At 34.7% G+C, this 20,159-nt stretch overlaps 2 protein-coding genes across 7 annotated transcripts in view; one reads left to right on the top strand and one right to left on the bottom strand.

Moving 5' to 3' along the window:
* The window catches only part of Pot (zona pellucida domain protein papillote), a 28,375-nt gene extending 8,724 nt beyond the window's left edge, over window positions 1-19,651 (bottom strand). For 2 of the 6 annotated variants that reach the window (XM_083101192.1, XM_083101191.1), the window contains exons 1-2: window positions 19,492-19,632; window positions 5,124-5,216 (exon numbers count right to left, since the gene is read on the bottom strand). The gene's annotated coding sequence lies outside the window, so the exon portion shown is untranslated. Of the gene's footprint in view, window positions 1-5,123; window positions 5,217-11,765; window positions 12,111-18,292; window positions 18,690-19,491 lie in introns of those variants that run through there. The other 4 variants (XM_083101193.1, XM_083101195.1, XM_083101194.1 and 1 more) reach the window with 4 other exon arrangements.
* The window catches only part of LOC145972504 (uncharacterized), a 130,056-nt gene that overhangs the window by 65,538 nt on the left and 44,359 nt on the right, over window positions 1-20,159 (top strand). Inside the window, exon 4 of the mRNA XM_083101216.1 lies at window positions 14,162-14,197. Within this exon, the coding sequence (XP_082957342.1) occupies window positions 14,162-14,197 (36 nt within the window). The remainder of the gene's footprint in view (window positions 1-14,161; window positions 14,198-20,159) is intronic.

Here is a 20,159-nt window from a genome sequence, read left to right as displayed (position 1 = left end):
AGATTGATCAAAGAATCTGTAGCCGAGAGAATAGTACTAACAATTTTTTAGTACACCCTGTGAAATATCTCGAGATGCGCGGCCCTTCTCGAGTTAAATCGTCCTTTTCTACTCAACTGGAGCAGAGAAAGCCGTTATTCGTCGCGAGATATAAAATGCGGATAAATGCGGGTTTTGTCATCTCCGATGTTCGTCGTACCAATAATATCCGCGACAAAAGTGCCGCATAAAAATTCCGTTACTCTAGACAAAATTAAACACATTCTGCAAGTTGATGAGCATTCGATCAATCGCCGTCGAGCGGTATAACGCTCATAATTCTTCCCACGCAACAGGGGAGAGCTCATCCTTTATAAACGACAAAAACGAAGATGACATATTGTAAGTGTAACGATATGCGCGAAACGATTATAGCTGCCGCGGTCTCGAGAGAGCCTACTTCAAGGTACTGTTACGCCCGTAATTGCATCAAGTAAACGCACACAAATTATAGGCATTATATACCGGCCGTATCTATAAAAATATCTCGCTGTGCGTTTCTTTCATGCACGTTCATACACCGGTATGCACGATGCTCGCACGATCGTCGTAAACGCCAGATGACGGTAAAAATAATCCTGATTAAAATACTCGCGTGGAAACGCGTGAATCACTCCCATCGACTGCCATCGTCATTGCCGGCGAATTCGCAGTCCCCTTTGCTGAAAACTGGACGACGCCTAGCAAATTGTCCGCCGTTAATTATTCGCCCCGCTGTGTATTTAGTAGCGCGTGAGAATCTCGCAAACAGTCCTCGTCGCATCGTCTCGCGCTGGGACCATTAACGTTTACTATTACATCGAGCGAAAATATCAAAAAAAATTCGAATGTCTTATTCGTCCATCTAGAATATGTTTCTGTTATTCGAAAAAAAGAAAAATAGAGACAGCATTGATTAAACAACTTTAAGTGAGCAAGAGATAGGTAGATTTTAAAATTGTTGATTTTATCAAAATAATTGAAAATAAAAATGTCAAAATAATTGAAAATAAAAATAGGAAAGAGAGAGACAGAAGGGTAATGAAAATATAAAATAATGAAAAATAAAAACTATATTTGGAAAAGAGTGTTAGACATGCAGAACGACAACTTAAATATCGGAGCCGCCATCAATCGTTAGGAGTAAAAATAGATTCGAACAGCAATATTTATATCGATGGTCGTCCCTACTCCTAAAAAACTGCTACGGACCTAAATGCGCGGTGAGTGCATAATTCAAGAGTAATCGACTGAAGTGACGGATATGACGGGTTATTTATTAGTGCCAAACATCGCATGGGCTAGAAATAGTTATATTAATTGCGCGTGTGATGCAATATATATAAATCACATCGGGAGCGATTAATAAAACGTGTATTTCAAGATACGTGTGATGAGTGTTATAGTAAATTACGCAAAAATAACAAAGATACATGAACATGTTTCAGATTTGTTGTTTCTTTTATCAACCGCGAATTAATCGATAAATTAATTTGTCGTCAGCGAAAATTTGATAGTTTTTTGTAATTAAGTATGATAAAAGAATATTCTTAGTTCACACTCGCATTAAATACAAATTAACTTATTCAAGTAAATAAATAAAATATTTTCTTTCTACACATAAATATTCTTAACACATTTCAAATAAATAAAATATTTTCTTTCTACACATAAATATTCTTAACACATTTCAAAAAGATAATATATTCCGGCAAAGATCGAGAAATTTAAAAAATTTGCAAAAATATTTAATATCAAAAACTCAACATTTACACGCGAGTAAATAATAATCCATTTAATTAGTACGCATAAAAAATAATTTTATATTTATTAGAATTTCTTACTAAAGAACATGCCATGCATTGTATAATCTATAAACGATCGCGAGAATCGTTTTGTAAAATCGCAAAATAGCGGATCTCGGGACGGCTTAAAATTCATTAATAATTTTACAGCTTCGAAGAGAAGCCACATTCTCGATTGTGAACGCAGAAAGTAACGCGTGAGAAGTCTCATGGCAATTGTAACTATTTCCTGCTTCCTGCGTTTCCTTTCTTCGAACGTGCCACAACGTATCACGCGCTTACTTAATTATTTAATTGATGCGCTATATACAAGTTGAAAAAAAAAGAACGGTTAGTAGGGAAAAATGAAGTACGATTTAATTGGCAATGTTATCAACCCATATCGTCTTACAGCATTAGCATATTGCGTATGAGAAGCTGAGTCGAAATAAAAAACCTCTGCGCGGCATTATACAACCTAAGCGCTAAATCATATTACAATCCCTTCGGTAATATTACACTTCCCCCAGCTTCCCGCGGCTGCTGAGATACGAGGTATTCCCGCCATACTTTAAGACGCCTATTACGCAAATAATTTTATAGTCCTTAATTATTCTCGTCCTCTTCAAACGTTTGTCTTTGGCCGTATCTCGAAATTGAAAATAACAACCCTGCTACTTATCGCGCTTCGAGAATATCATTAATTCTACTCGCGATATGATGGAGAGAGTAAGTACAAGAGTCAATCACGAGATATATAAACTTTTCATTTCTATATTTTTAAAGATAAAATGAAAATGGCAGAGAGATTCCCACGCAATATAAAATACTGCTTCTCTCAAAAATGTCTTCAAATCAATATTTTTAGTAGATATGAGACAGAAAGCTTGTATCTTTTTTTTTCAATCTGATACATCGCAACAAAAATATCTTGATCATTGATCGAGAGACGCGTATCATCAAACATAAATGTTTTCATGATTAAAAATATATTTTTACGCGATTGTTCGTCGTTATGAATTATCAATAAAAACCGAATAGAGGAGTCTTGTCTCGAAGCTTTTCTGCGCGGATCGCCCAGGTTGTATCTTAACGGTATCCCAGATAGAACTTATTTTTGTAGAAAAGTCGAGTCATGCCCTTTCCGCAACGATCGATTCGTTTATGTTTCGATGCAACGTGCGAGACTTTATTGCGATTGTATCATCCATCAGTCTCAATCCTCTCGCGTCACTGAGAGATGTCGAGATACCTTTGAAATAGCCATTATCCGCTCAGCAGCGAGGCCATTAAAAAAGATGCGATTGATATCCGGCCTTCCGCTGGCGCAATCTCGACTTCCTCGTGCAGCCGGCTACCGTGTCCGGCAAAGAAAGAAAAAAAAAAGAACCGTAACAAGTTTCCTAGCAGCGACTATCCTTCAACACTTCGCAATAGATTTAGGAAGACAATTATAGATCCTAGTTTGTTTACTATAGCGCCGTATTACGTAATTTCACAATGTATGAAGAATCCTTGTTAATGATCAAGATATTTTTGTTGCGATGATAACAACAGATTAAAAATAAAATAAAAATATTATAAAACTAAAATTAAAAATTGGCTGAAAATAATTAAACAATTAATGATAAAAATATAAGTCTCCTGCCTTTATATCCGTCAAAATTTGACGAATATTAGGAAAATGAAATTAAAGTCTGTTTGATAGAGAAAATTCTTTGGAAAAACAATATAAAACAATATTTTATATATTATATAAATCTTCTGTCGCTTTCATTTTACCTTCAAAAGTACAAAAATAGAAAATTTGTATCCCTACCTTGTACTCACTCTCTCCATCATATCGCGAGTAGAATTAACGATATTATCGAAGCTAGCGCGCGAAAATACGCTCGCGTTTATTAAATTTATTTCTCAGCGGAAATCGCCCGCGTACAAAATCGTTCTTTGTGCGTGCATGATTGAATTATGATCCAAATTTCTTTAACGCGCATTAGATAAACCAGATCTGTCCCAGCTGAAGTCATTTCGCGGTGCGGATACTCGCGAGGGAAACGTGCCAGAAATCGAGGGGAATACTTCGCGGTCGTCCTTCTCTCTAACGATGACTGCCGGCAAACCCGTGATGCAGGACCGCGAACGAAGGAGAGTCTCGGGCACGCTTCGATGCACTCGCATCGGACCGACTGCACCGTTAGACCGCACCGTGATAATACGCGCTCGCGGTATAAGAGAATGCCCGGTTATACTGACTCGGCTCCACCGAGTGTCGTTGTTTATCCCCGAAACCTGCGAATTTTCCAATTTTCCAATCCTAAATCGACGGTATTTTGCGAATGTCAAATAACACAACGTGAACTTTTTGCCAAATCTAATACCTTGAAAACTTGATCGCGAAAATGATAACTTTAATTGTGCGATTAATTCTCAATTTGTTTGTACTTTTCTCTATTTATATATAAATTGTATATATATTCTATTATATTCTAATACATATTCTGAATCAGAATATCCATTAGAAAGAGATCAGTAATAATGCAAGTGAATTTATAAAGACGGAAATTTGTTTGTATTGAAATAATTTTTTTTAATTCATTTCAACTTTAGTCTTCGTTTCGCTTTTGCCGAGAAGTTTTGTTCTCGACGGAATTTACTTTTAAAATCGAGTACCGCTCTTGGAAATAATTGAGATTGATTTTATTTGTTCCCATAATTACTTGTACAAGAATTGATCTCGGAAAGTTCTCGTGCGCTGCAATTTACATGCGAAAATACATTTATTAGAGGCAAAATCGAGAACAGAGAACTAAAAGAAATAGACAATTTTTTAAATTAAATTTGCTTACATATACAGGATGTTTCTTAATAAGTGTAAAATATGTTAGGAGATGATTCTTTGTCGAAAATTAAGGGAGATTTTTTTATATAAACATTAAAAAGTTCTAATAAAAAATTGATTAGGGGTTGCTAGTTTCATTCCCTTATAACAAAAATATAATATATATATATATAACAAAATAAAATATATATATATATATAAAAAATATATATATATATAACAAAAATATAATATATTAATAAATAACCTTTTTACTAATAGAAAATATCCTAATTTCATTTCTTTAACTTGCTCCAAATTTGAGAAAAAAATAAAAATCTTTTTTACCCCCATTTTTGGAGGAGTATAACTCTACAGGGAGGAGTATATGTTTATGTGAAAAACCCTCCTTAATTTTTGACAAAGAATCATCTAAAATTTTTCGCACTTATTAAAAAACACCCTATATATATATATAATCAGGATCGTCCTGACGTACGTACCTTTAACGCTTTAACCGCTTACCGATCGCAGATTCCTCGTCCCGGGTCCTCGTTCCTCGTTTCTTTAAGATTGATGACGCATGGCGCGCTGTCCTGAAATACCAAAGTAACATGACGGGAATTACTTTAGTGAAAGTTATCTCGGCGGAGCGTGAAATATGCGGACATCGCGACAAGACGCGTGCGCGACCGCGATTGACGGCTAATAATACACAGTGGTTACAAATCCGCGACATGCTCCTGCGTGGCACACAAGTGCGTAAATATTTGCGGTTGTCTTATATATCAATGGGAAATAGGGGAAGAGACACACCGAGGTCTCTCTACAAGATGTTTCGCACAAGAGCGTTAGACTGTGTATCATATTAAAAGTTATGAACAGACATAATTTGTCAAAAGATAAGCAACTTTGTGCGGTAAAAGATGCTTATTTTTTGATAAAAGATACGATAGTGTCGATCTATATCGTATTATTTATACGCAAGATGCTCTGTTTTGAGACAATTTATGTTTGTCAGCTCGAATGTCTGTTGAAATATTATTAGAATAATTTTGCTTCAACTGTTATTCTATAGTGAACTAGCACGATTCATAAATTATAGTTAACAGGAACTTCCACCGGCGAGGATTAGTCGATCCGAGAGCATCGAACCGGATCGTTATAGCTTTAGTAGCTTCCTTATATTCGGAGTAATTAAAGATACCTTTTTTCTACCGAAACATGTTATTACCAGAAATACATAATTAACACCTCTTATCGTTACTACATTCTACGTTTCTAACGTGCACTCTGGAATTCTTTATAGCCCCGCGAGAGAGCTTTTATTAGGCTGTACTCTATAATTGCCTCTGAGAATGTGCGCTCTACGATATCCGAAACGTAAAGAGAAGAAGAGGAGACTCGCAATGGGATGGTAGATGAAGCGTGAGATTAAAAAGGTATCCCGAAGATTTATGAAGAGACGCCTCAGAAAACATTGGCCAGATCAAATTTTATTTGTTGTCTTTAACGAAAGAAAGAAAAAAAATACATTGGCTTTGTTTCAAAAATGCGCGTTCCAGGAATGATAGAAGATGTTGCAAATTCTCAAAGTTACAACGTTAACTAGACTCGGATTTAATATAACCGCATCGTTCTGCGGCACAGATTTTCTCTGGCAGAGACGTACACTCGACGTAATCGATTCTTCCATGACACAGTAGGATGATGCGTCGCTAACCTTGGCCGCTTCCTGTCACACAAACACACACCCACACACGTGTAGACACAAACACACCCGCGCATTTATTGACACAGCTCTGACCAATTTTCTTGGAGTCAGACCACACTCGCTCACCGATATTCCTTTCGGGCGACCCGCACGTGAACGTTGTACCGATTACGAGACTTCACGTAAATGCACATGTGGTTTGAATACGTACGCTTTTACATGTGTATACGGCCGTGTAAGTCGTGCTCGCGCTTCGCGACGAGGAGGATAATGAGGATCGTCAGCGAAAGAATTCGCGAAGGCTTTCGATGACGGTCAGATCGGGAGATGTCCCACGCGATTTTATCGCCAACGCGACTCTACATCGCCTTGGTCGTGGAACATAAAGCGAATAATATGTTGTATACAAGATGCTTCGGCAATCGTGACTTTCTCGAGATACTAGTGATTGAACCATCATTGACTCTCAACGATGATCTAAATACATATCGAGAGAGATTAAGTTACGAAGATTGCGAATAAATGAGAGGATCATTCTTATTCTCTTTTTATAATTTTAAATAAATTTTAATTTTAATTTTTAATTGCATATGTAAAGTTAATATTTTCTATGCAAAAAAATCTAATTTTAAATCTTATTATATTGCATATAAAATAGAAGGAATTTTAGATTTTCAAGAAAATTGCTCCGTGCTCGGGAGAAAGTTGATCATTTCTCTCTCGGAGAAGTTTATATCAGCTGTTGTTAGGAAATTTTTGATTTTAAAATTTAATTAAATTTACTGCAACGTAACACGAAGTAAATAAAACTCGGTATTTAGGTAAAAACGGAGATAAATTTAAAAAATGTTCCTATATGTATAGATACAGATATAATAGTGGAAAGAAAATATAGTTGCGTTCGAAATATTAAATTTTCTAGTGAAACTGAAATAGATTTTCGTGCGGCTTTCTTACTCAAGCAAAACACAATTATTCAAAGTTGGAATGGAAAATGTGTTTGAGCGAAGATAAAGCTTTAACATTAGTAAAGATAAAAATATCTTGCAGAGATTATTTAACTTAATATAAATGTTCTCCATATTTTGTCTCAAGAGACTTTATAAATATATATATGAAGAATATGTAGATGTGAAGAAACTTTCCCAGGTCGACCGGTCGCGAACAAAGCATTACTGTAATATATGCTTTGAAATAGCATAACGCGTGCATTTTTCAAAAATGAAAAATAATATTAAAATTTTTTTTTATACAATACTTTTAATTAAAAACGCAACTCTTTATAAACGTTATTGCAAAAAAAAAAGACGATGCATTAAAAAACAAACGTGAACAAGTGCTGAGAATGATCATCTCGATAACTCGCATCGAAATAAATCATTCATGCGTTAATCATCCGCTCGTGCGATTTTCCTCTCAAAATAATTCCCCGAGATATTTAAATATTTAAAGGTTTACGTGTCTCTTGTCGAGTTTATTTCTGCTAGAAAACGATGACAAAACTTTTCTCGTATGCTTGTAAACACGTCGTCGGCGAGATTACTCACGAATGTCGGTGATACAGCAACGGGTGACTTATATATTTTTCGCGGAACTATTACATAAAAGTATTGGCAACGACAATTCCGCGTGAAATGAGAAGTAGAAGAGATGCACACTGCATGTTTTATCATGTAGGATACATTGCATTATAAAAATAGAAGACACAGAAAAATAAGAGGAAAGAATGACAGATTTGTCATATCTCTGCTTGCGATGATCTTTTCGAAGAACGGAAGAATTCATATATCACGGCAGACAAACTACATATTAATTATGTGAGACAATAATTTAAGAAAAACAAAGCGATGAGAAAACACAATAAAGAGATACATATCTATTGTTTTAATATTTTGCCATTGTGTCATAATTTTTCTCTCTTATAAAGTGTCGATGTATAATATTTTTACGATGTATAATATGTGCAAGAAGAACCATCGTGACTTGATAACTATTAATATCGATTGATAATAAAGAATGTATACAAATTTAAAAAGAATCAGCTGTCGTTACGATTCAAAAGTTAGTGGCATTTTTTAGTGCTTATTCGTGTTTCGAGAGTTCATAAATTTTTCTTTTCATAGAAAGGTTTATGTTAAAAGAAAATAATGCTAGAAGAAAATAACATATTTGAGAAAGATAAAAATAAATAAATAAAATTATTAAGAAAAATATTAGATATTATATAAAAAATAATATGTGTGTGATCGCAATGTTGTATTTGTAAAGTAATATTCACAACTTGAAATTAAAGCAACTTCTGTAATGTCTGTAAAGTGACATAGCTTAAAATTATAAAGGAAATTATATCATCTTAAAAACAACAGAATAATGGACGATTAGAAAAATCAAATAACATGCAATTTTACGCGATATATGAATGCATAATATTAAGATGTAATATATAATATGTTTATTTTAAGTAAGTGAAAGTCGAATGAGTGGATCGAAGCACGATTGTGCGGTATCTAATAATGTTAAGTAAATATTGAAAATGTCAGTTAGAGAAGAGTCGACGAAAACGAGTTCCGAAGGCTTTAATATACCTTAGCTTTATTTAAAAATATCTAAATTTTTTTTTAAATTTAGAATTTGTTTTAACTTTACTAAAAGTAACTTTAATTGAAAGATAATAACACAAATCTACGGAAAAATCCTGTAAAAAATTTCTATAAAGCAACGTGATATTAACTTATTTCATAAAAGTCAAGTTCTAAGATCCTCCTCTCTAACTCTAATAACTTCTTTAATCGCTCGCGTTCTTGGAAGGGAAGTATGACGTGAACGCCCAGTCACGCTAAATGTCTCGATGCCTTCTTGTGATCGAGCCTTTAAAGTCGAACCAGTATCCGAAGGAGACAACGTTGCGATCTCGTTGCGCAAAGCTGCGCGCAAAGTCTCGACTTTCACTAGTCGCCGTCATCATCGCGCACGGATACGCGTGCGCGCGCACGTGCGTGTATCCTTGCGAGCCGCCACCACCGCACACGCGTGCACGAGAGAGAGAGAGAGAGAACGCGCGGGAATTGCTCTCCTCGATTCTCGACGTGCATCGCTGGACGCACGAAAAGCAAAAGATGCACGTAACCGACGGATTAAAGGACCGAAAGAAAAAAGGAGGATTAGCGCAGTCTCCCTTCTCATTCATTATACACGAAGTGTATATACTTTCTTGATTAGTCACTTTGTGATACTGGGTTGCAAAGCTCGATTTTTTTTTTCAATATTTGTTTGACGGGAATATATGAAAGATGATTAAATGGACAATTATATTCTATCCGATGGTAGAAAGCTTGAATCTTTTTGTTTTGGAAAGAGAATAAATATTCGCCCGTATATCGGATTTAAAGCAGCAAATGGAAGATAAATGTCCGCTCTTTAATCTCTCATTTGAAATATCACAAATTTAAAAACGTAGTTTTTAGTCAGGGAGGATTTTAATGTATATCGTTATTATTATAAACGATGAAATATATTTCTGTGAATAAATCATTACTTGTTATTATTAAAGAGGATTTATCTTATTCGATTTTCGTGTTCAAAACAGAAACTTTAAAAGCTTAGGTCAAAATAAAAGCTCGGTAAAAAAATGAAAATTTAACGTACGAATCAATTTAATAAACTATTATGCAAATGACAGATACGAAAAAACGATAAAATATCGTCGTCGAGAAAATTCACTGTCTGTGTGCGCGAAAAACCAAGGACGGAGTAGGTCAATCGGATTAAGGGAACACGATAAGAAAAACGTCACGGATTATTCTGACCGAATAAATTACAGTTTCCTTTTTCCAGGATCGTTGCATAACGCAGCTGTGGCTTCTTCCACTTTGGTGTAAAAAAGAAATTTTATTTATAAAGCCACATTCTCCGCTATGTGTTATAATACGCGATTTCTTGTATATATTTTATTAATATATTATTATATTATGTATATATATAATAAAAAAATAGAATATATAATATCTACTAATAAAATATTTATAATATATAATAATAAAATGCATACAAAAAGTCATATATTGTTACACATCACGGAGAGAAAAAAAATGCAATTTTATAAATGAAATAATTCTTTGAAATATATATGTATGCATGCACAAACGATTGTCATTAACAATCACATAGATCGGTGCAAATCTTGTCTCGCGCCTTGTCGCGTGTCAAAGAAACGGATATACAAACGGGATCAGGCGGGAGAAAAAAATCGAAATATCAGAGTGCCAGGGACAGCTGCGGACTGTCTCGCTGCAGAAAGTGGATTATAGCGATCGGACTTTTGCTATTGCGAAAGTGTGTTTTAACTCGAAGTGAATGGTGCAAAGCTACGTCACGGACTTGCTGCAGAAAAAAATAATGTATTTTTATGATCGGCAGTTATACAAGTCGAAATATTTCGAACTAGAAGTCGAGCCGGTTTCCAACGAAAAATTCCGTTATAATTATTTTTGATTGACTGACTTGCATGTTTGGAACGAAAGTAAATAGTGAAACTGAATTTTTCTTACTATTTCAGTTTATCAGACGAATTCAATATGTTTAATAGAATGCCAAACAAAACATTAATTTAAAATAGTGAGATTACGAATATTATCGTGTCGATAATATTTGTATAATAAGCCAAAAAGAAAAATGTTCATTGTCACAAGTTTTTCGTAGTAACTATTTTCTGTGCAATTTCTTTAATGTATCTTGCAATAATGTGCTATTAGAATTTATCATGATGCTTATACGTAGAAAGGCGTTACTATGTGCAAATCATAACAGTTACATCCGTCTTGCTTAAGAATTTCATTGCAAATACTTAATTCATGAGCATTTGCATTATGGAAATCATTTCATTAAAGTTTGCAGAATATTCTCGATGCAAAAATTTAAAATTTTCTAACACTAAGCAGACATGCAGACATAACTACGCATATAAACGTATGCAAAACGATAAGATTACGAGAAAAAAATAGGACATGAAGACTTGAGTCAAATAAGCAACAGGAAGACTGAAAAACAATGTAGTTTTTGCGAAAAATTTGGCGATATATTTTATTATATAATAATTAATAATATTTTCCTTCCGCTTTTGATATTCTATATAATAAATTTTTAATATAAACTAATAAAATATAAATAAAAGAATGCAATTTTTATATAAATAATCTAATTAAATTTGAATCTAAAATTAATAAAAATAATAATTGCGAATATTTTAAAATATTTTAGATATCTTAAAATAAAATATAGATCATTTTTTCCGCATTATGTTAATAATGTAAAATAAATTATTATATTAAATAATTATAATAATAAATATTAATTTTATCAACTCGACTATATCTTGTCAATAATAAAGATTAAATAAGATTAATTAAGTAAAAACTACAAATTGCTCACTCACCTCTCACAATGCTCTACTATCGCTCGATGCCTTCGATCTCCTTTTTTTTCTCTTTCTCCTTTGTTGCTCCTTTTCATAGCATTAGACACTTATTTGCGAAAACACAGTTAATTACGATCGAACTAATTACTAGAATATAACGATCACGTATTACTTTGAACGGCATTCTTTCGACATTAATTGCACTTTATTATACATATTACGACATATTGGAAAATATCGCGAAAATTACGCTTGCTCAAAACTTCGTTTTACTCAACACTCGGAAATTAAAGATAAATATTCGCAGAATGCAATATCCGAAAATATGTACATTGTTGCTTTGCTGATTAGTCGCGCCATAAAATTCAATCAAATAAATTACATAAAATACATGTTTCAACAATTTACCGATATGTAAACGTAATATTTTATTATGCGGTTGACAATATATTAAAATATCTGTATGTAATTAAAAACATTTACATTTATTAATTTAATGCGTTACATTGTCATTCGGCTCGGAACCGATCCATTATATTCGTGATACTTTATTAATAAGCGAGAAAATAATACTTGCAACTTTTGCCCTGATATCTCGCGATTCCACGCGGATCGAGTTAATAATGGCTAATTATAACACGATAATCGCGAGAATTAATTAATTCCAAGGATTAATGATCGGTAATTATAATAATCTTTTAGTTAGACGATAATAATGTAAGGATTACTTCATGAGAATATCGAACGCGAAATTATTATCGAAGGTTATCAAGATAGAAGAACTTTATCGATGAACGACATATAACACACTTGTTTAACGTGCGAACATTGACCGAATAATAACAATGTTTTTCATTTCTTTACGCGTCGATTCTTACACATTCTTTTCCCCCACTCAATACCCCTTGTTACCCTACTACGTCATCTCACTATTCCGTATTGACATGCCGCCAAATATGTAAACAAGGACGTGTCAGAATCACTTCGATCGCGATCATGTTAAGAAGGATAATATACGATGATATAAAGCGTCACAATCTTTTTGCTCGAGTGTCGCAATAACGTGAAAATATTCTGTGATAATTAAAATTCTTTTTTATCAAGAAATATGTAACACATTATCAAATAGATTATACCGAAAAAATTCTGTTTCTTAAATTTTCATAGAATAATCAATAAATGTATCATACTTATCAATAAATATATTATCATTGAATTTTTTATAATTATATAATTATTAATAGATCACATATCACGGTGCTTGAATATTTTTAATCGTTCGATTTGTCTTACTCGTCTTTTGTAACGTATACCATTGTGTTTGGTATTGTTTATATACGGTCGACGTCTTGTCATTCATGTCGCGTGACCCGAGCGAAAAGGTAGCGGCATAAGACGCTGCGTATTATCTCTCGAAATTGTATTGGGACACAATTTTTAATGTTAGAAACACGATTATTCATACAATCATTACAGTTAGCAATTATCAACCTGTGCGATTAATTAATTCCGGCTGTTATCACATCTTAATTAGCCATTAACTCGATTTGCGCAGTGCACGGTAAAATCAAGAGTAACAGAGATTGACGTATGAAATTAGCGTGATTTTCAAACGTCGAATGGAGCAGATCGTAATATCGCGCGAGCGTCATTTTCGCGATGTTTCCCGATATAATAAAGCGTACGATATATGATTAATATCGTTGGAGTGCTGCGTGAGTGTATTCCAGTGCGAGCACGATCGTAATTAATAATTTTCGCGATTCGTGAATTATTCAGTGTCATGAAGAAGCAACAAAGGACGAACAAGAGAGAAAGAAAAAGCCTGGAGAGACGTCAAACAGCGGAACAATCGTGAGTATTTTATAATGCTTATTTAATTTATTATTTGTTAATTCTGTGAAATTAGTTTATACATATTCAGAATAATTATCCATTTTACATTATATTACACAATATAATATATATAACATTTTTATTTTTATTTTGTTTTCATATATGAAATTTTATTTTCATATGAAAAAATAAAATTCAAAAGAGTATGTTATATTTAATAAAATATTTTTATTAATTAATATTTCTATATATAGATAGAGAGAGAAATAATTTATTTTATATAAATAAATAAAAATGTTTTAAATGAAAATATTTTATTATTTAAAAAATTTTTTATTATTTAGGATTTATAAAAGTATTTATATTATTGATGATAAGAATTAAATTTTCTTATATTTCATAAAAATTTATGTTTATAAAAAATTATTTTTGTTAGAAATTATTTTTTTTATTATTACTTTTTTTTAATTAATGTGAAAAAAATATGAATAAAGAATTTTCAATTGCACGTAGTAATTACTTTTTGAGATATTAATTTTTACATACTGTTTTAATTGAAAAATACTTTTGTTTTACAGGTCAGCATATTACAACTCCTGTTGCGCATCGTATCGGTGAGTGCTACATTATCTTTTATTTTAAATTCAAGGTGATGGATTTGCAATGATATCAGATAAAACAATCAAATATTTTGCATCATTTATTTTTATAAAGTGCTTATACTATATTATATCCATATAATTATTATTATATTAAAAAGATATTAAAATTTCAAATTGATAAGAAATAAACAAATGTACTATGTAATTGTAAATCCATACACAAACACATGCATTACTTTAAAATCGATAGGTTGAAAAAAGGATTAGTATATATAAATATTTAACTTTGCAATACATATTCATAAGAATGTATGCATATCAGAAATTAAAAATGCTTGATAATTATTCATGCATTTTATATTATAAGATTTTTTAAAGTTTCTTTACTATAGAAAAAAAGAATATATTATAAATCAAAGTTTGAGAAGGCTTTATTTAACTCAAAATACTTAGACGTGCTTAAACATACACTTAAAAATTTGCGATCCCCCATTATTCTCAAATCATCAAGTAGATTCGAATGTAAATTTCGTAACTATTCCTACATATTCAAAGGGAGAGAGTTCGATTCTCAATATTGATTATTTATTTCGAAATTCAAAAAGGCAACGAAGATCAATTTACTGATAACTATCAATCTCATTAGTGCAATTAATTCACTTCTCTATCCTTTTCTCGTCATAAATAGAATTACTTGTCAAAAAAAATTAGGCTTCAAAAAAAAAGTTTCCAACATATTTTTTAAATTTTGATTATTAAATTGCGCAAATAATAAAAAAATATATAAATATATTTACACACAAATATCGTGATGATTAATATAAAAATTTGTTTTCGAATATTAATAAATCGATAAAATTTCACGTATTATCACAGAGATCCTATATTAAATTTTGCATCTGATTAAAGTTATTAATAAAGTTTGAAGAAAAAAATGAATATAAAAAGTATTTCTATAAATATAATATCATAAATGAGATGCGTTAAATTAAAATGCTAAAAGTGTTTTAGTTTATTAAAATTAGTGTAAATATATAAAAACTAAAATTTATACTTTTTATATTGCATTATATATAAAGAGAGAGAAAGAAAAAGAGAGAGAGAAAGTGATTTTTATAAATATTGTATAAATGTGATTTTTATAAATATTTTATAAAGATAAAAGGAAGGGTATATTTTAATTTTTCGAAAATTAATACAAGTGCACACAAACTTGTAGTCCTTTTAAAGTTTTGTCGCGAATTGATTATTTAATTGATTTTCCATCGCGACTTTTCTGGTGAAGAACGCGCGTACATCTGCACCTATGCGAGGTGCGTAAGCGGCAGTGAATAAAGCGACCGTGCCCTGTACCAGTGACGTCATCCTCGCCGGATCCAAGATGGCGATCGCGTGTTCACCAGGCGAAATCGACAAGGAACAACGGCGGCGGCGGCTGCGGCGGTCCCAGGACCGGTTTTCGAGGAGGCGGTACTACCGCCGCCGTCGCCGACACCGCGTGCAATTTTTCGTCGTTTTGCGGGCCCAAAAGCCGAAGCTGCGAAACCGCACGTCAGCTACCCTGCCTACGCAAACTGCTACGCTAAACGCGTTTCGCAGAGGGCCTTAATTTATGCAAGATATCCGAGTCTCCCCTATATTTCCTTTCTTATCTTCTTTAAATCGACACGCATAAATTTAAAATATATATTTAAAATAATTTGCAAATCTTTAATTATAACCTGCATAATATACAAAAATCTTCTCGATGTCTCAGAGATATCTAGAGATTAAAGACATTTCTTAAAGATCGCGTCAATTTTAAATCGATATTAAAATTCAAACATTTTGTTAAAATAAAACATTCAATTTTAAAAAAATTTTAATTTACAAATATCTGAAGATTAATTCATAACGCTTAGCTCGCAAAAGTTTGTAAATTCTGAGTTGCATGTAGCCCGTAAACCATTAGTATACATCTTGAAACTTTTGTTCACGAGTAATTTAATATAAATTGAAATTCAAGAGAATTTGTGTGTATTTAAATATAACAAAAAGAGAGAGAAAAAATACAAAAGAGGAGCCTGGAATATCTTGTATACAGTCAAAAGCAGAATCTCATTTGGATTCGATTCTGAACGAGATTTCACGTATCCGATAGTGACAAAAAATACTGACGTGGTCGCTTCACTTAAAATTCCCCTGTTGAAAATAATGCGACGCGAATGCTATCGTCGGCGATGGAAACAACGATTTCTCACGTTTCGACCTACGCGATTTTGCGTCGCTATCGTAAATTTTGCGCGTGCAAATCACACTGGAAATCGCCCAGTGATTTCGCTGAAGATGTAGAATAGCGTAGATCTATGGAAACGAGACGGTCGGAGAATTTAAATAAAGATGAGAGCGCGTGACGTGATTTTCTCGGGGATGGATCGCGCGAACGTATCGCTCTCATTTAACTGCTTTGTCGTCGTAAAATTTTCTCGAGCGACTAATTCGAAAATCGATACGGCGCCCTCGAGTGACGCGCGTGTTTCCCTCGGATGCGTAGCGGTGCGTATCCCGTTCCGCGAGACACGCGCTTGTCGCATACGCGCATCTCTCGCGTGAGGAGGTGTAGCAGCGGATGTCAGTGGCGTAGAGCGATATTTTTCAAGCTTTTCTTTTATCAAATCTATCTTGAGGACGCGTTTGAAAGTGATTTAAAATGTCGAAATACTTTTTATTATTTTTTTAATATATAATAATTTTTCTTTCCCTTGAAAATTTTGCTATAAAATGGCTTTTAGATATATCTAGAAAGTTTAATGTATAAAAATGATGCCAAAAAAATTTTCTTTGAAACTTCTGTAAAATTATGTTTCTAAATTTTTATCATTTTTTTCTTGCAAACTACTGACTTAATTATTATTTTGTTTTTTTAATATTTATTTGATTTAATAAAAATTATATCTTTATTAATAACTGCGATCAAGGTTATCGAAAAATTAATTAAAACATAATTTATGAAAAAGTCAATCTTCAAAAAACCTTGATTAAAATATAGTCAATATTTGAAAAAGAAGATTAAAAAATTATTCCGATATATTAATTCATTGAGAGAAAGAAACATAATAGTGTAAAATTTTGCCATGTGATTTCGCAACCATTTCCTTAAATGCCTCATGAATCATTTATAGACATGTTTATCTACGAAACGAAAAATAACGATAGGAACAAATGGATGTAATTTTATACATGTACTGCGAAAAAGCGATAAAGTGATATCGCGATGGCAATTTTAAGAAATTCCGAGCTTAAAATGCATATTGTTGTTATTTTTTAACGCTAGACGACAAGAATATTGACATGTGAAAATTATTGATGCCATGTACGCGCATTAAAAACTTTCTTCGCGCACGCAGCTTTCAGACTATCGTATTGATATACGATGACTTTCGAGTCTTTTCACCTAGCCGCAACGTGTCGCTTAAACTTTCGAACGTCGATCGAATGCTTTTGCTTTTCTATAGATCTCGCTTGGATCATCGCGATTGTTGAATCACGACACTGATGCCCGTTTCATTCATCGGACAAGTATAAAAGCTCGCATACGGCGCGAGACATCGACTGCTCATTTAATAATGCAAATGTTGATTACATAATCCATTGACCAGTTATTATACTGATTGACAATCAAATAGGAGGGAACAGTCGGCGAGAATTCTCGAAAAAGATCCCTCGCAGATCGATCGAACGCTCTTCGCGATCCACGTTCTCATCTATGATCTCGAGATTGCGATGCTTACTTGCGATTTTCAAGCATAGATATCGAGATACTAGTTTATTAACCCTTATTAACCCTTAATCGCTCTCGTGGCGTTTGTCAAAACCGTCAATTGTTCGAAATATTTTTATTGTTTTTATCTACATTTTTATTTTTGCGCAGACAAAATTCAAGCTCCATTTTCTAGAATTTATATTGAACTGTCTAAAAGAATTACCTCTACAGATGGTTATCTAAAAAACTGAATTTACTTTCACACTTTTGCGTGAACACAAGATTAAGTTTATCGTCCATCTTACCAGTTCAGCGTAGATTATTTGGTATTAAAATAGGCAGAAATATTTGCATCGTATACTTGCATTCGTTGTTATGTGCATGAATTAATTATCATACGCGATACTCTGGTTCCTTGCTCTGTCCAGATGAAAAGAATTAATATCTCGAGTCCGTTACAACAGTAACTCGCGAAAGGTCGATACACTGCTGCGAAGCTTCAATACCACTCGCAAAAGAGAAAGGAGAAAGAGAGAGAGAAGGAATACATATAAGATACTCATTGTATTTTTCATCTATAAAGGTAGACAGTCAATTTCACGGATTAGAGCTTCATCCATGTTTTCGTCTCCGAGTCATATCGCTCGGAACATAAATCATTCTTTGAGAACTCATGACTTAAAAAAAAAATCAAAGTCATATCGCGGCGTCTCTTTTACTCCCGGGCCTACGCTTTAACGACAGTATCGTTCTCGACGCGAGTTACCAAAATTGGCGCATCGGAGACTCTCGGATCGCGCGCCGCTTGCTTTCTTCGTACTCCTGCAAGGAGTCGGCAGGCGCGAAGGTCAACGAGTCTTGTACGTGAGCGGGGAACGCCTATGGCGCGAGGGGCACCAACGCGCGCGAGCGCGGCTTACTCACGCTCGCGAAATTGCTACCGGGCCTGCCCCCGCGGGGGTCTCTTCCCCATTCGGAGTTAATGAGCGCGTCTTCCTTCGCTGAGACAGTCGACGACCTCGCGTCGAATTCTCTTTTGCAAGCCCGTATCGCGAGACTCTCGCTCGACCCCGATTCCGTCCCGATGCTGTCAGCGTTGAGATCACCATTAAGTGCGGCAGACGAATGTAAAAGTGAGCACGAAAAACGATCGCCTTGAAAGAAATCAGCTGGAGATGATCGCGGAATAAATCGAAATTCCTTTCCATCCAGGAGTCTTCATCATGTGCAACCTCCTGCGCTCTCTCTCTCTCTCTCTCTCTCTCTCCCCCCTCCCTCTCTCTCTCTCTTTCTCTCTCTCTCTCTCTCTCTTGGCTATATCAAACTGCGCGTACAAAGTTCACCGGTCACAGCTGGAGGAAATCCGCATGGAGTGCAGCATTGTAGCGAATCTCTCTATTTATAGAACCTAACGTACTTCCTCCAAGAAGAAACTCGTACTCGGCGCGAGAAGCTTGGTGACGTTTGCTGAAACAACTCCGTATCTCGCGGATATTCGTCCAGCGTGTCCGGTGACGAACGATTACATCCGGCGAACGATAGTAACACGCGTGTTCTCTCCTACCTCGTTGCCGTGTTGCGTGCTCGAGGGGGGCCCGAGGGAGGACGGAGGGGGCTCTCGAGGGAGCTGCGTGCGGCCGATACGCTCCTGCCCGGGGATCGCAGGCAGGTAAATATCGTCTAGTGCGATCGCGCGACCACGACTGAGTACATTCTCCTGAGAGAGCGTTTCACCTGCGACGACGGAGCCCCCCGTCGGCGGCCTCGGCGCAAACTGAACCCCGCCACCTTTTCCTCTCCCACTCGCGCGTCGCGATTGCGTCGCGGCCGAACCTTACGCGCTTACGTCCTTATACCTACCTACCTGCGAATGTATCTCTCATACACCTATTCGGCCACCCACCTATTCGCGGTACCGTCTGACGAGCATCCGGGAGATTCGCCCTCTCGACAAATCCGTGGGAGGCGGAACATCCTTTTTCTACGGTCAACAAGGCATCCGCGGGTCGGACGGGTCTCGCGGACAGGTGTGATGATAGGGCATTAGGTAACCGAATGGGCAGTCTTCCTTTTTGATCCTCGTGAGCTCCAATCTTTGTAATTTCTCGTTTGTTTAAGGGCGGCATCTCTTCCTCCCGGGGAAAATTGTAGATCGAACCGATCATAATTGATTTTTTTTTTTACGCGAGTTTTCGAGGAATAACACGCGCTATCTTTTAGTGGTTCGCAAAA

Source organism: Camponotus vicinus, unplaced genomic scaffold, assembly GCF_025532165.1.
Source record: "Camponotus vicinus isolate PSW18456_S1 unplaced genomic scaffold, iyCamVici1.0 SCAF_5, whole genome shotgun sequence".
Taxonomy (NCBI): Eukaryota; Metazoa; Arthropoda; class Insecta; order Hymenoptera; family Formicidae; genus Camponotus; species Camponotus vicinus.
Note: the sequence above shows the minus strand (reverse complement) of the source record. Positions and strands in the feature narration are given on the sequence as shown.